Source organism: Mus pahari, chromosome 3 (genome assembly GCF_900095145.1).
Source record: "Mus pahari chromosome 3, PAHARI_EIJ_v1.1, whole genome shotgun sequence".
Classification (NCBI taxonomy): Eukaryota; Metazoa; Chordata; class Mammalia; order Rodentia; family Muridae; genus Mus; species Mus pahari.
In genome coordinates, this window is record NC_034592.1 from 35,661,050 (window position 1) to 35,678,311 (window position 17,262).

The 17,262-nt window shown below is 35.9% G+C and overlaps 1 protein-coding gene across 2 annotated transcripts in view; it reads left to right on the plus strand.

Annotated features, from left to right (window-relative positions):
* Nucleotides 1-15,449, plus strand: part of Acvr2a (activin A receptor type 2A) — a 32,139-nt gene extending 16,690 nt beyond the window's left edge. For both annotated transcript variants that reach the window (XM_029535820.1, XM_029535821.1), the window contains 7 exons: nucleotides 834-977; nucleotides 2,636-2,779; nucleotides 4,021-4,166; nucleotides 5,546-5,660; nucleotides 8,380-8,518; nucleotides 10,641-10,771; nucleotides 11,746-15,449. In XM_029535820.1, coding sequence (XP_029391680.1) covers nucleotides 834-977; nucleotides 2,636-2,779; nucleotides 4,021-4,166; nucleotides 5,546-5,660; nucleotides 8,380-8,518; nucleotides 10,641-10,771; nucleotides 11,746-11,940 — 1,014 coding nt within the window. In that variant the 3' untranslated portion in view covers nucleotides 11,941-15,449. The remainder of the gene's footprint in view (nucleotides 1-833; nucleotides 978-2,635; nucleotides 2,780-4,020; nucleotides 4,167-5,545; nucleotides 5,661-8,379; nucleotides 8,519-10,640; nucleotides 10,772-11,745) is intronic.
* Nucleotides 15,450-17,262: the final 1,813 nt, after the last annotated feature.

The following is a 17,262-nucleotide window of genomic DNA, read 5'->3' on the forward strand; positions in this document are numbered from 1 at the left end:
AAACCTTTCTCTGTTTGTTTGTGGTTTTTCTTTTTGTTTTTTCGAGACAGGGTTTCTCTGTGTAACCCTGGCTGTCCTGGAACTTACTCTGTAGACCAGGCTGGCCTTGAACTCAGAAACTCGCCTTCCTCTGCCTCCCAAGTGGTGGAATTGAAGGTGTGCGCCACTGCCTGGCTGTTTGTTTATGTTTTTTAATTTTGTTTTTTGTTTTGTTTTGTTTTTTGAGACAAGGTTTCTCTGGGTAGCTGTCTCTGTCATGGTACTTGCTCTGTAGACCAGAGTGGCCTCAAAATCACAGAGATCTACCTGCCTTTGTTTCCTGAGTGCTAGGATTATATACTTGTTTGAAATGACTGGACATTGTGAAATTAATGAAGAAAAAAGTTTATGTTAGACAGCCACTAGAGAAAGTATTAGATTTTGAGATTTTTTTTTTTGAGAAATGCTCATACTTTGCTGTTTTGATACTTTTAAAATCTGTGTCCTTTAAGAGAATATAAGCTGAATAAAGCCAATGACATACTATTAAGAGTGTTCTGAAATTCACAGAACATCTTGCGAACATTGGATAGACTGGCTGCCTACTCTTTTCACCTTCTTTTCCTAAGTAGCAGCAACACTGATGTTGCTAAACATTGCCTGCTTCATGGTTCCCACTAATGCCCTAGCATCTAAGTTCTCGCAGGCTGGAAGTTAAGGTCACATTGATGTTACAGTCCCTCATGTGTCATGGTTTCTGTTAGAGCATTATTCAGTATAACCACCCTTTTTTCATTTCAGAATCAATGTCTTATTTTCTACTTATTTATAGCATTATTATTATTTATCTCTAGGACCCAGGACCACCTCCACCTTCCCCATTACTAGGGTTGAAGCCATTGCAGCTGTTAGAAGTGAAAGCAAGGGGAAGATTTGGTTGTGTCTGGAAAGCCCAGTTGCTCAATGAATATGTGGCTGTCAAAATATTTCCGATACAGGTATGTTTATTGAAATTCCCTAGTCTGTCTACTTCTGTATTTTTAAAACTGGAACTGGTTAGGACATTATAGCTCATAAACAGCCTGAACATATAAACTATCCATTCTAAAGTGATTGTTTGTGATAGTTGGGAAAGTAACCTAGCCTTTCTGTGCTGTCACAGCTGAGATGGAATGATTTAATGCAGCACTAGACTTTGTTGGCAGAATTGGAATCACAGTACATGCACATGTAGTCAATTTTTTGTTAAATCGAAAATATTCCAGTCAAAAATTAAGCTTACTGTCTGGGTAGTTTATCTTGTCTTCTCAACAAGAAAGAACAGTAGACTGCTTTACTTTAGAATTGGTGTTTGCAGTTACATGGCCAGACTGATTTCTTTTCATTGCACTTTAAGTATTTATATGTACATTTTTTTTCACTTTTTGTTGGTAATTCCTCAGAGGCAGTGAATCAGGTTTCAAAGTCTTACTTTACTTTGTTTTCTCCTTCAGTGCAGCTGCACTCTCAGGACAGCCTGACCAATCCCAGTCTCAGTGCTGCTGCCATGCTCATTGCTGGGAGCCATCAGGGATCTCAGCTTCCCCTTGTCTGTCCGTACAGCCACCCCTGTGCCTAAGAGGCTCCGAGTGCTGAAGTCTCAGCTACACACCCAGTCCCCAGCACTCCAGAGTTACCACAGAAACAGTTTCCTTAATGTACCTAGGGTTTACCTCCTTTACTCATCTAAAGCCCGTCTTTATCTTGGCAGCAGTGTGACTTTTCTAGAGAGCAGCATTCTGTTGTGCTAAGATTCATAATAAGATTCATGTGAGGAATTTTAACAATAACAAAAAGATACTGGATATTAAGAGTAGAAACAACAGTAGCCATTTTATCAAACACCTTTATTGACAAAGTAATGATTTACCTGCTGTATGTTCATATGTTATTTAGATATGAACATGAAATAAGCACTTCAGCAACCAATAGCACAATTATTCTTTTACTTCACTGGAAAAATGAATGATTTTATAAAAGGAAGAGGAAAGGCTAAAATTTAAACTAATCTTGGATCTAGAGAGTTCCTTACCATATATTACAGTGTAACTCGGCTTTCAATGCCCTTTCATAGTGAAAAGAAATGAATCTTTTGTAAGGAAGTATACAGTAGAAAGTAGATCTCTGGCAGGAATGAGTAATTGATAATTAAAAACAAAACATAAGGTACTGTTAACTGTGGAAGCTGGGGAGGGCAGGCTGAAGAGACGTTTTTATCTAAGGTTCTATCGAAATTTATCTTTCAGAGAGATGATTGTGACTGTTAGTGTAAATAACTTAACACCGTATAGTGCTTGCGGTAACTTGTAACAGAATGTGTTGCCATTTACGATACAGAAATGCAGTCATTTTTGATGAATGCCCGTGTATATAAACTTACCCATACAGAAAAGTAGATTTTGAGGGAATGGGAAAAAACAAGGATTTATTATGGATTATTGTTATTACCTGTCACAGATTTCTTTTATAAAAATATAACAAAAGACCTCTGTACCTAGTTCATGTTGATGTTGGACCACTTGTATTGTCTTGTTTCATTGTGGTCACTTTTAGAACTTACTCTAGTAATCTGAGTGTTTCTGCCCTCTGTGTTCTTACTGTGCTTTCATTTCTTTAGGACAAACAGTCCTGGCAGAATGAATATGAAGTCTATAGTCTACCTGGAATGAAGCATGAGAACATACTACAGTTCATTGGTGCAGAGAAAAGAGGCACCAGTGTTGATGTGGACCTGTGGCTGATTACAGCATTTCATGAAAAGGTAGAACGACTTAATACTTAAGAGTAGTTAAGCTGGACTTGGCTTACCTAATGTTAACTATTGTATTTCAAGAGAATAGTATATTACCACAGTCGATTAATATTTGACCCAAAATATATATCACTTATGAATAAAAATATTAAAAAGTTACTTTAAGGAAAGACCAGCTTTTACCTTAGCCCTCTAATCATAGAAAAGCTTTAGTCTTTGATTTCCTGTGCTGCAGTTACTTCTCACAGGGGTAATTTAGAGTAGACAGTGTTTATTACCAAAACACATTTGCTATTCCATCAGTTTTCAATTAAAATATTTTTTAAAAAAACAAGTCTTCAGTGTAGCACAGGCTGGTCCCAAACTCATTCTTGTTTCCTAGCAGCCTCTTAAGTACTGGGATTGTGGGTTTGCATTGCCGTGGCCAGCTAAGATGTTTGATTTTTATGTCTTTACGTCTTTATATTTCACCAAGTATTTGACCATAATGATCATAATATCTCTAGAGAAGGGTTGTGAGCGTACATGTGCACAAACGTGTGTGTGACAGAGAGAGAGAGAGACAGAGAGACAGAGAGAGACAGAGACAGAGAGACAGAGAGATTATGAGTAAGTGCACGTGTGGAGGCCCCTGGTTTGTTTTTCAGTGTCTTCCTCAGTTACTTTTCATGTTTTTTTTTGTTTTGTTTTTGTGGTTTGTTTGTTGTTTTTTTGTTTGTTTTGTTTTGTTTTTGCTTGAGGTAGGGTCTCTTGCTGAACCTGTAGCTCACTGATGCTTCCAGGGATCTACCTGTGTCTGTGTCCTCCTAGCACTGGATTGATGGACTAATGCAGGTCTGAGTCTCTGAATTCAGGTCCTGATGCTGTGTAGCAGGCACTTTGCCAACTAAGTCATTTCCTCGGGCATAGTCTATATGTTAGTAGTTATTTATGGTTTCAGTGTAGTTCTATGTCAGTGTGTTTTACCTTAGAGACTAGTTTTTTTTCTAACATTTTTAACTAGTCTGTCCTTTGTTCTTAACCTCCTAAAGTCAGTTATTAACTTATTTTGGTAATAAGACTTAAAAAAATCAGTCTTTTGTGGTTGAATGTTAATTGCTGTGAATTGAAAAGAAATTTGAACAGCTTTATAGAATTCTTTTTTTTTTTTTAAAGGAATGTGTGGCTTTCATATCTAGAGAAAAGTTTGTGTTTATGTAAAATTTTGACCCAGGGCTTATGGGTATTTTCCTCTCACCTCCTCTCTTTAGGGCTCGCTGTCAGACTTTCTTAAGGCTAATGTGGTCTCTTGGAATGAACTTTGTCATATTGCAGAAACCATGGCTAGAGGATTGGCATATTTACATGAGGATATACCTGGCTTAAAAGATGGCCACAAGCCTGCAATATCTCACAGGTAGAACAAAATTTGTATTGTCTTTCCATCCAACTCAAATGTTTACTACTTAAACTTTTAATTCTTGGAGTAAAATTTATTTTTGCTGTGATTATCCAATCATATTTGAAGAGGCAAAGACTTTTCAAATTTTTAAAAGTATGTTTGAGATTGGCTAGGATGTATTTTGGTATGTACATGTTAATGTACATGTTAATCTTGTTAATAAAGTCTAATGATCCCATATTTTAATTTGTGTAACTTCTGAAACTATATTTGAGAATAAAAGTATATTTTCTCTATTTCAAAGGAGAAATGGTTAACTCAAAATTTTGATTTACTATAAAGACAATTTTTAGTAGATCCAGTGATAGAATTAAGGATAGATTAAGTATTTTCTCTGTCTTTTGGATGAGTATACATTCATTCCTTGAGCTAAAGTAGAAGGGACCAACCCAGAGGAGACAGCTAGCTGTTGATTAAAGAAATAGTGCTCATCAGTGAAGAGACTGTTAGTCTTAAAAAGGAAAAATGTTTGTTTCTGGGAAATTTAGTTTGCTATTATTGAACTTCCTTGGAAGAATATGGGATTTGAGTTGTCATTCTATTCAGTTTTAAAATGGCTGTTTTAAAAGTAGGTATTAACATATTGATTTAGCAAATGTGTAGTTGAGTGTCACCAAATCGTGACTTCTTTAGAAAGTCCTCTCCTTTCTTTCATGTTTTATGAGTCCCCTAACTTATTAGTTGTACGGCTCTTTAAAATGTTCGATACTGAAGCCGGTTGGTGTCTGGAGCATTTGACTCTGCCTTCATCCTTTTGTAGGACTAAAATGACCACTTCTAAGTGTACCTATTGATGAGAGCATAGACATGTTTGCTAGAGTTGTCTTTAAGTTGAACCAGATGAGGCAGATGTGTAGAAAGAATATATTCCTTACTTACAGCCGATAGACTTTTCAGAGTACCAGCTTTGCTTTATGGTGAAAGGCTTCTGTCTGTTCTGTATGTGCTTTCCTTGGAAAGTGGCCAGGTGGGGCAGGGAGGGGCCGTTCTAAAATGGAAGTCTTTATCAAAGACTTTATCAAATTTTAAAAATTTTCTTGTTTTTCTGAAATTTGGGTTCTGTAGGAGTTTATAGCTAATAGACCTGAAGCGTTTCTATTACCTTAAAGAAGGAGTAAAGTTTGTCATTATGTGGGAGTAATAACATAGATGAAGATGTACCTCTGGAATGACTGTAAAGTGCTTTATGGAGAGGATTCCCTCTTGCTCCTTAGGGCAGGTTTGTTACTGCATCCCTGTGCTTTAGGACAGGTCGAGATTCTGCATAAGCATCTTCACTCTTTCTTTGCGCTAAAGTTTCTTAGTTTTAAGTAACTTTATTTTTATTTTTAAAGGGACATCAAAAGTAAAAATGTGCTATTGAAAAACAATCTGACAGCTTGCATTGCTGACTTTGGTTTGGCCTTAAAGTTCGAGGCTGGCAAGTCTGCAGGTGACACCCATGGGCAGGTAAGAACAACAGCTATAAAGTGGGAGCAAAATTAAGCACATAATACTTGTCTTAGATCAGCACAAATTTGATGTACTGTTGCTAGGGTAGTCATTGAAGCCTCCTCTAACAGAGATAGATTTTAGTTCCTGTAGGCAGCAGTTTTACACTGTTGTAGAACTCAGGCTTAAGCAAGCCCCAGAACAGCAGTCAGCTGTGATAGTGTTGTTGTTTTTTAAACAATTGGTCAGAAAAGAATCCAGTTCTAAATAATTTATCTTTTGGGAATTCTTTCACTGGTTAATTTATCATCCTAACAGTGGAGGATAATGGGTCACTTCTTACTACAGTTTATTAAGTTCTCATTTCTGTATACAAAAGTTTATTGCTCTGGCCCTTTATTGATTCAATTACAATTTAATCTTTTCTTTTAAATTCTCCAGAGTTCAGAGCTCCTGAAAAGGCCAGAGCAGTGTCTAACTCCAGTTATGGTTTGCACAGATAGATTTAGCATCCTTTAGGAAGGTCAAAGGAGATACAATGTAGGAAATTTCTTATTTTGCTTAAGCCTGTAATCCAATTTTAAGGACATTAAAAAATGATGAGTCAGGCTTTTTTATCCTCAGAAAAAAACATGAGGCTAGGAGAGGTGCTACACTTGTATAGATTCACTTTTTCACAAGAACAGGACAAGAGCAGGAGAGAAGGCCCAAGGATTAAAGAGTGTTTACTTCTTTTGCTAGAACCAAGTTTTATTTCCTGGCTCAGGCTGCTCAGATGTCTGTAAAACCAGGTCCAGGTGACCCGCCATCCTTTTATGGGCTCTGTGGGCACCCACAATCACATATGCACATACATCTTCCTGGCTGGGCAATTAAAAATAAATATCTTCTTAAAAATAGCTTGAAGTGTGACATTTCCTACAAGGTCAAATGATTTTTCCAAGGCTTTGCCCTTATTTGTTCTATCTTTCAAATTATTCAAGTTATTTGATTATTCCCGAGTTTTCTTTTTCATTCCATATCCCCTTGATCCCCAGGAACACAGCTGTGTGCAGTCATGGTACACTGATTTCTGGCAATGTTAATTCAGATTTGTTTCAATATAATGTCAGCAGTTGTAGAATATTAGAAAAGCTGATTTGTTTGGGGGAGAATACTACTAAGAATGGAATAGCCTAGAGATAAAGGTTTGTGATTAGTCTATGATTAATAATCACAGGGCAATATGTATGGAACAGCTTCATCTTTTGGCATGTAGCAAAACTATTACCTTTTTTTTTTAAAGCCTGACTCATGACATTAAGTAATTTTTTAATGTCCTTATAATTGGATTACAGGCATAGACAAAATAAGAAATTGCCTACACCAGTAAAGAGTTTTCTCTACTGTCATATCACCTTTGATTCATAAAAGTATCGTAGACTAAAATTAGATAAGCTGTAACATTAAAATAAGTGAAAAAGTCGGCTTCTGAGAGGCATTCAGACATTTATAATCAAAATGTTTTTAAGAACAGGAAAAGCCAAAAAGCGACTTTATGTTCTCATGAGTTAAAAATTGAACTTAATCATTTTACCAATCTGTCCTTACTTTTGAAAACTATTGCTATATGTGCATTTAACTGCCAAAGTATTAGTCAAAAGATCACTTGCCATTATGTAAAGATGAAAGCCACAATGTCAAAGTTGCCTCCTAGATCTAACTAGGTATATACTTTTGACTACTTGACAATTCATAAAATGTGTTCATAGAGGTGGGGTTACACTAAGCCTTCCTTCCACATGCATTTGTAAATAAAATTCCCATTCATATATTTCAGATGGCTCTCGGTAGCATCTGTTTATAAAAAGTCATGGCCTCCACTTGCATTGCTAAACACGAAGCCAAAATANTTAGTGGTCAGNGTTTAAGAGNTNCTTCTTTCCCANACTTAAGTCCCTCCACAGTTTCACTCATGAGGNTGTTGGATCCTTCTTGTTTAAATGACGTGCATTTCTCTGAACAGTTTCTAAACTTGTTTTAAAACTATAACTCAAGGACTTTAAAATTTATTCTAGACACGAAATTCCTTTTTATAAGTATTTTTCTGACAGATTAGTACAAAGGATATAATTGACTTCAATATTATAATTGTCATATACATATATATATTTCCATAAGTAAATAAATTTTGAGAAATATTTTTTTGAACTTTATTTAAAGCATTTGTGATAACATGTTCAATTTTTGCATGTATGTAGCTTTTGAAGTAAAAATAAAATAAAATAAATAGGAAAAAAAAATGTGCTCATATTAAAATGCTGTCAAGACCAACTGGCACTAGCTGCCCTAGCATAGTTGCCACAGCTAAGATACTACGAAATAGCAAATTGTTGGGGACAAATGTAAATAGAGACCAAAGACAGAAGAATTTATGAGTAAATAATATTTTTTAAAAGTAGAATTTAAAAAAAAATACATCTCAGTATGTGAAGTGTTGTTTTCTCCATTCCCTCCTTCTCCCAGCAAACCATTACTTGGTACTTTGTGATTAGATCTTGAAAAGGAGGGAAAGCCCTCTAGGGCTGTCTGGTGAGAGTATCCAGAAATCATCTTTTTATGTATCCTGTGGTGTTATAATCATAATTTTCCCTGGATAAATAGACCATATTTGGCTTTCTTTTTATACAACCATAGACAAAAGATTAGTTCATAATGTCAATGAGTGAGTACTATTTGATTTCAAAATCTTTTTTAGGTTGGTACCCGGAGGTATATGGCTCCAGAGGTGTTGGAGGGTGCTATAAACTTCCAAAGGGATGCATTTCTGAGGATAGATATGTACGCCATGGGATTAGTCCTATGGGAACTGGCTTCTCGTTGCACTGCTGCAGATGGTAAGGGAAAAAAACTGTTTGTTTGGTTTTTTTTGAAGTATATATGCCTTATTTATGAAAAGTGGTTATACAAAAAGGTGTATATATATAACTACATTTTCTTCTATGAACTCCGCAAAGTGGCAGAAGATGCAGACAGTAAGGTGAACGTGGAGGGGCTGGGTATGAAAGGAACTGGTATTGACACTTTGGAGATAGAAGTAGGTTACATAGCACATAGTAAAAGAAAATAGATTTGCTTAAGAACTTCAGTGTTAGTCCTTCATATCAAACTATGACTTGGTGTGATGGTGACATAGGCCCTGTTGTTAAGTAATACATAGTTAAGGTGATACTATTCTATAGAGTGAACGCTAGAGTGAGGTAAGGGTGAACCATTGTCCCGGACCTGGTATATAAGGCAGTGAAGTAACTATAATGAGGTGCAGTCACAACTGAGAAATTTAAGGTGTGGCATAGAGATCAAGAAGAGTTACTTTGTGGGGAAAGGAGTTACAGGGAGGGGACTCGTAGAGTAAGAGACAAGGTTAGATACTGATTTTTCTTAAATGCCTTTTGTATGCTGTAAAATATGTCCCAAGGCAGAAATCAGGGTCAAAGAGAAAGTGAACCATATTGATAAGGTGAGTGCATTTAAGTTTGTGTCTAGTTGTTTGCTAAAATTCAGTTCAAACTTTACCAATTCCTAGGAAATCTTGTTAAAAATAAGCCTCTGGAGGCTAGGGAAATAGGTTAGTTGTTAAGAACATTGGTTGTTCTTCCTTCATGGGCACCAGGTCATGGCTGTGGTGCACACATGCAGGCAAAACAATCATATACATTAAAAAAAATCAGTAGACTAGGCCAAGTAGCCTGTGTATTTTATAAGCTACCATTGATTGACGCCTGTGTCGTTGACCCATGAACCAAACAAAGATTGAAATTCTAGTATGTTAATACTAATACACTACACATACTAAGCAGTTCTTCAGCTATCCAAAGGGTTTCACAGGGCTGGTGAAATGGCTCAGTGGACAATTCTCGTGACCTAATTTTGGTCCTAGGTCTCATATAGTGTAAGGTGAGACCGTTCCCTTCCTTGCAAGTTGTCTTCTGATCTCTATGAATATTGTGGCATGCATATACAGGTACACACACAGGAAGTGTAGCAATAATAAAAGAGTTCCTAAAACAAGGGTACAGGGTTGAGTCAGTGCCTCTTTCAGTTCATGATTCTGTTTGAAGTGTTCGGTGCATCATTATACTTTGCACAAAGCTCATCTATGCACATTTATTTCTCTGTGGTCAATGAAACTGTGTAGTAGTGACATGTTTGATTGACAGGGAGCAAAGCACAGACTTCAGATAAGATTTAGATTTCAGCTCTACTTCTTAATAATCAGATACCTCTGTAAAAAATCTCGTAACTTTCTGAGCTATCATATTTACAAAATAGAGCAAATTCCAACTTAATTGGGGGATAAAATAATGCACATTGATGTCTGATATCTAAGAAGAACAAGTTATGTCCCTGAAAAAATTTTGTCATGTTATATTTTGACTTGATGGAAATTCTGGTTAATGCACCTTTGTTTCTTGAATATAAAAATATTTATAAATATTTATAAGTATCATAAATATGTTTGTGAGAGGACAGAAAATTGGAAAGTGCAACAGTTACTTAAGCGGTCATGTAGGGTGTTTGAACATGTCGTAGAGACGTCTAATAGGTGGAGCACTAAGTTTCCAGAGGTGCTAATGTGCTCCGAATGTTAATATTCTGATATGAATTGATTGCTAAATACCAACAGCTATTTGTCATATATAGACATGGGCATTCAGCATATGTATTCTAAAACAGCCTGGTAAGGCTGAATATGAAGATCACGAGTTCAAAGCCAGCCAAACTTTTTAGTCTGAACCTGTCTTCAACAAGCAGCCATTAAGAACTCATAAAAACAGACCTTTTAGTTTCTCGTAAATTGGATTCTGGTTCCACTGTGATACAATTCCAGCTAGGAGTCCATTTCTTTCCTTTCATTATCTAATACAGAATGGGAAAAATGGGATACAGAATGTATTTTAAACAGCTTGTACTAGTCAGGAAGCATTTCAATGGATTTTTCCTTTTTTTACATTTCAGGACCTGTAGATGAGTACATGTTACCATTTGAGGAAGAAATTGGCCAGCATCCATCTCTTGAAGATATGCAGGAAGTTGTTGTGCATAAAAAAAAGAGGCCTGTTTTAAGAGATTATTGGCAGAAACATGCAGTAAGTTTATACACTTATTTTCCATTTGAGATTTCAAGAAAACACTTTTAGGAGAATTATCTATCAATTCTTAAACTTTCTTCAGGGAAGGTGGTCTTCACACAGGGGCTTTGTACCTAAGCTTAGAGGCAGAAGGCTTTGTCTGAAGTCCCAGAGCCTTATAGAGCAGGTTCTTACTTCAGCAGTCTAATTACGCTTGAGTATCTCCTGCTTTGACAGTTGCATGAGGAAACACACTGGCTCTGAACCCATGGAAAGCTGGATAGCCTTACTATTCCCCTCTAGTAAATTCCATTTTAACACTTACTAAGCACCGAGTCTCTATTCCATGAAGTCTTAAGTCATTTCTTTCAAGACTTCACTTTACAGTTAGTGTGGGCAGAACAGCATAAAATTGTGCTGGCAATTTGGTGTTAATATCACTAGAAACTCAAGTAGAAATAAGTAATTACATCCTGAAGCCAGAGATTTGACTCGAGTGGCCTTTTAATCTTAACTGAAAGGGAGAAAAGCTAGTATCAACATAAGAAAATGATTTTAAAGAAACAAAAATCACAACAAAAAAACTTGTAACCCACATCAGACTTGTGAGTCTACTTGAAAAGCTCAAGCACTGAAATGATCAGATTTATAAACATGGGTTTTTAGAACTTTAAATCATATACCTGTTATAAATCACTAATGCTTGTAAAAGTGACTTCTTTTAATGGTATGTAAAATGACATTCAGTAAAAGTGAATGTTCATCCAGCAATTGTTTCTCACTTACATGCTCGAGGCAGAAAGAGCAAGGCTTTGAGACAAAGGCTGGCTTGCATAATACACCCATTAAAAGGATCCAGAGTGGGTACTGGTCACACTCTGCTCATCTTGAAAAGCATTGTCCATGGAAATAGCTATTTCATTATGACATTATTAGCCTGTTTCCTGTCAGGAAACAATAGCTATTAAATTTGACTGTTCTTCTCCTCTTAGGGAATGGCAATGCTCTGTGAAACGATAGAAGAATGTTGGGATCATGATGCAGAAGCCAGGTTATCAGCTGGATGTGTAGGTGAAAGAATTACTCAGATGCAAAGACTAACAAATATCATTACTACAGAGGACATTGTAACAGTGGTCACAATGGTGACAAATGTTGACTTTCCTCCCAAAGAATCTAGTCTATGATGGTTGTACCATCTGTACACACTGAGAATTGGGACTCTGAACTGGAGCTGCTAAGCTAAGGAAAGTGCTTAGTTTATTTTCTGTGTGAAATGAGTAGGATGCCTCCAGGACATGTACGCAAGCAGCCCCTTGTGGAAAGCATGGATCTGGGAGATGGATCTGGGAAATTTACTGCATCGTCTGCAGCACAGATATGAAGAGGAGTCTAAGGGAAAAGCTGCAAACTGTAAAGAACTTCTGAAAATGTACTCGAAGAATGTGGCCCTCTCCAAATCAAGGATCTTTTGGACCTGGCTAATCAAGTATTTGAAAACTGACGTCAGATTTCTTTATGTCTGTCAGAAGACACTAATTCCTTAAATGAACTACTGCTATTTTTTTTAAATCAAAACTTTTCATTTCAGATTTTAAAAAGGGTAACTTTTTATTGCATTTGCTGTTGTTTCTATAAATGACTATTGTAATGCCAACATGACACAGCTTGTGAATGTGTAGTGTGCTGCTGTTCTGTGTACATAGTCATCAAAGTGGGGTACAGTAAAGAGGCTTCCAAGCATTACTTTAACCTCCCTCAACAAGGTATACCTCAGTTCCACGGTTGCTAAATTATAAAATTGAAAACACTAACAGAATTTGAATAAATCAGTCCATGTTTTATAACAAGGTATTACAAATTCACTGTGTTATTTAAGAAAAAATGGTAAGCTATGCTTAGTGCCAATAGTAAGTGACTATTTGTAAAGCAGTGTTTTAGCTTTTCTTCTACTGGCTTGTAATTTAGGGAAAACAAAGTGCTGTCTTTGAAATGGAAAAAAATATGGTGTCACCCTACCCCCCATACTTATATCCAGGTCCCAAAATATTGCATACTTAAGTAGTACTTTTTTCTTTAAGGTGTGCTGTGTTTGGGAAATATTTGAAAACATAAAGCATGATTTAAAATTTTTTAAGTGAGCTGTGACACTGGAAAGCTCTTCATTTTTTCTTTTAAAATAGATTTTTTTCCTATTTATATATATATATATAAAATGGTGGTGTATTTCTTCTTTTCACCAAACAGTGTGTGGGATATTCTTATCACTGTTTTATGATCACCTCAGGAAGTGTCATTACTCAGAATTCTTCACTCTGCTTCTAGACTTGTAACTTTATCACTGTACTGCGTGGTGCCATCTTGTCAGAGTAATATTTGATGTCTGTGATATGGAGAGAATTATCTTAGGATAAAGGTAGTGACCTTTAAGAACAGATTTCAGATATTACTGCTTTAAAACAAATCAGGGATAACAAGTTGAACTTATAACTTATAATATGCAATGACATTAAGAGGTAACCAGTGCTGGTCTAAGGAACACAACCCAGCTTCCTCCCCAAATTACTTTTACAGCTAATTTTAGATAGTTCATGCCTTATCCTTGCGAAGAAAGTGGAATTGATGGCAAGTAGCTACCAGAGTGTTTTAAAAAACAATATTACAATAGAATATAATTGGATCTTTCCTTAAGCTTACACGGGCCCAAGTAAAAAATTAATTCCCTGAATTTTAAATTACCAACAAATAGCCAGTATTATGTTATATACATTTTTGTTGAGTCACTTTAACATCCACACATTAACCTTATAAACCTTTACGTTACTATCAGGAGCTCACTGTGAATGCATTATCTTCAGATGGTTAAGACATCAGACACTACATTTTACATAAAATGTGCACTAATCTCTGGGAAGAATTACAAACAGTACATAGGTCAACAGACTGTAAGTGGGGAGGATAATAGCATTCTTGTCTGTATGCCACATACCATAGAGAATTGTGCGTTGTCTCTGTACCCAAGGTCTCACTGTATTCGTAAGATTGCCAAGATCAGTGTTCACTGTTTGTTTTGATTTCTACATATTTGGCCCCTCAAACTCTTGATATAGGTTTGCTTGCACTTGTAAACTAATCAAGGAAAACCATAAGAAAATGTGCAATTTTATAAGGAAAAATTTTTTCCTTATAAAAAATTCTAAGGAATTATTCCTCTCCATAAGCAAACTACTACTGGTTTTAAACATTCAGCCTCCTTTAAAAACTGATAAATGAGGGATACTACGACTGTTCGGCTTAAGAAAGCACTACAGATAAATTTTACCAAGACTGGTTCATGATATAAAATGCTTTGTTTTCATGCTAGAATCCCCCCCCCTCTTTTTTTTTAAAAAGGAAATCTTGGGTATTGTATGTAAATCTAGCTTATCAATTTTAAAACTTGTATTCTCTTAAGAACTACATTAACAGCCTTTTTTATAAGCAGTAACGTTAAGAATGTTCCAGTGACTACCTGTCCTTATACCTAGTCTTGTTAAAACTTTCTTTTGCAGGGCATTTTAGTGTTTGGTTTACAGTAAGTGCAGAGTGGGCAGATAAGAAGATTGAGTTAGGGACATTGAAAAAGAAAGATCCGAGAATGAAAACAATTTTTTTTAGGGAGACGGCAAACTTGGACCCCTGTATATCTTCATGTGTATGGTGCTCACGGTGTCTTGTACTTTGCCTTTCTGATACCCACCAGAACTGCTGCTTACTCTACCTTGCCCAAATCTCCCATGTGAGAAATGCTTTATGATCAACTGCCATAGGACTGATGGAGAACCAGTGTTTGAATTTATTTGAAGTCTATCTATGCCCTGCACAGATCTTGTATGTATTTTAGATGCTAGGAGTTTTAGCATGTGATTTGTGACTCTTGTTTGGATGTTTTATTACAGGTACCTTGTGAATTCCAGAACAGAGACTGTGCCTCACAATTATTGGTCCCATGAACTTGCACTATCTTTCATGGTGATATTCTAAACATATAACCAGGAAAAACAAAAAACCAACACCTTTGGACTTAAAAACAGAATCATGTATCACAAAATTATGAAAACATCACTTCTGACCCTTTTTCTTATCCTTATTAAGTCACATTTAAGTAAAATTCAAATGGTTGGGAAAAAAAAAACAAACTCCTCGCCAGATAGATGGTAGTTTAGTGGAATAGACTGATTACTGTTTTTTAAAAAAAAAAAATGCTTCATCAGATATTTTCCAGTTTCTCTTTTTTACTTTTTTGAAAAATTACTTTTTAGGAAGATTTGGTATAATGTGCATAAAATTATTTACAATTTATGGACAAAGATACAAGTAGCATCTTGATTAAACATCATTTACCTCAGATATTCAACCAGCAGTACGTTTTTTATGCAGTCTCAACCCGTATCTCCCTATTTGTTACCTCTCAAAATATTGGTAAACAATTATTTTAGCTTTACTCTGTATTTCTTGTCAGTGTTTTGGGCACAGGTTGTTGTACTACTGTCATATTGTACTTGCTATTTTTTTTTTCTGCAAGTATTTAACAGAAAGCTAAAAATGAAAAAAATCCCCATAAAATCCCACCTTGAATAAGTGATTGTTAAATATTGTACAAATAAAATGTATGCTATCCCCATTCCATCCCCATGTTAAATAAAAAATGAATATGATATTATTTGCACATGCAGTTTTTCTTTAACTATGTATGTTGTTAAAGAGGGTAATGAGAGCTTTCCAACTTATAGTGAGGCTTCTGTCTTGAGATTTTCAAGGGTCATAAAATCAAGGAGGTTGTGAATTAGGGAATTTTCCTTACACCATTGTTTGATCAGACTGTATTTCTACCGAAGTATCTTTGTTGGTCCTTCTTGCCAATGACCATAGGTTTATTCTTAAAGTCACACATTCATCAGATTATGTGCTCTCAGGATAACAGTGAAGGTACCAAGAACCTGCACTGTTAACTCACTCAAATCAAAAGGCACACCATGGTAGAAAGTACATCACTGGTACAGAAACACCACTGCACAGTCTGATGTCTAACTCTTTAGGTCAGTGGATACTAGGTCCTTACATTATAAGATGCTACCTAATGTATGTAAGTTTGGACAATGGATTTTAATTTTTCAGACATGTGTCTGCGCAAAATCAGATACCTTTTATATGAGATCCAAGTTTCAGTAGGCCACATGGAGGAAGGCTACATGGGAAGTCCTTTTTGTTTGTTCTTCCATGTCTTGGCCCAGGGGAGTCTTAAACAGAGATTTTAAATTCTCTTCATTGCAGAGAATCTTCAAGTCAGACTTTGTGTTCACAATCATTCCTCCCCCTCCGCTCCTGTACTTGAGATAACTCAGGCTAGTTTGGAAATGTTATTGAAGCTCCTAAAAGTATCTACCTTTCTTGCTTCTACTCTTGTGGAATCGTATGTTATAGCCAGACACGTCAAAGCCGAACGTTCTTGTGATTTGTTGTTTTAGAATCTAATTTTTCTCATCTTAGAATTATCTAATAATGTAGTTTGAACAACTTATAAGATGAAAGTAGTTTAAAAATTGGACATATGTGTCTATATTTGTATGACCTTGATAGTTATTACAGCTTCATTTTTATCATGATTAAAAGACATAGAAAGCTAAGCATGAGCTGGGCGGTGGTGGTACACGCCTTTAATCCCAGCACTTGGGAGGCAGAGACAGGCGAATTTCTGAGTTCGAGGCCAGCCTGGTCTACAGAGTGAGTTCCAGGACAGCCAGGGCTACACAGAGAAACCCTATCTCGAAAAAAACCAAAAAAAAGAAAAGGAAAAAAAAAAGAAGAGAAAAGAAAGCTAAGCATGTTTTACTGTGAAAGGAAAAGGCTGTGTATGAAGAAAGGTTTAATTATGAGGTACTACATTAATGCACAGAAAATTTAAGATTTCTTAAAAGTCAAATTACTACTTACAGTATCCTGTAAAAATAGTAAAAAAAATGTGTTGCTATGCTTTAGTTTTTAACATTGGCTTTAATGTCAGTCAAACCAAGCTGCATTCAAGGTCACATCAGTCAATCTGATACTGTGATCCTGGACCCTGACACTTGAGTTAAGTTTTCTGATCTGTAAATAATAGCAATTTAATTCTGCAGATACTTTATATACTGCACATACAAAGGATTATGTATTTTATAAAATCTTACTATAACTAAATATGCAATCAAATATTCTAGAACAAAGGACCTCTGAGATTAGATTCCATTTTAACCTGTTAATTTTATGTATATGAACGTAGGAGGCGGCGGACTCTGACCAACATACTATGTTTTTAAGAGAATTCCTTTTTTTGAAGCCAACTGCTAACACTGTGGAATACTTTTTAGTTGTGAAAGTAGATGCCCAGGAATTCTTTAAGGTACCTGTTAGATGGCAATTTTGATCCCTTCTGAACTAACATATACCAAGAATGTTCATGAAAGAAATATCCTACAATTGTGGTAAGATAT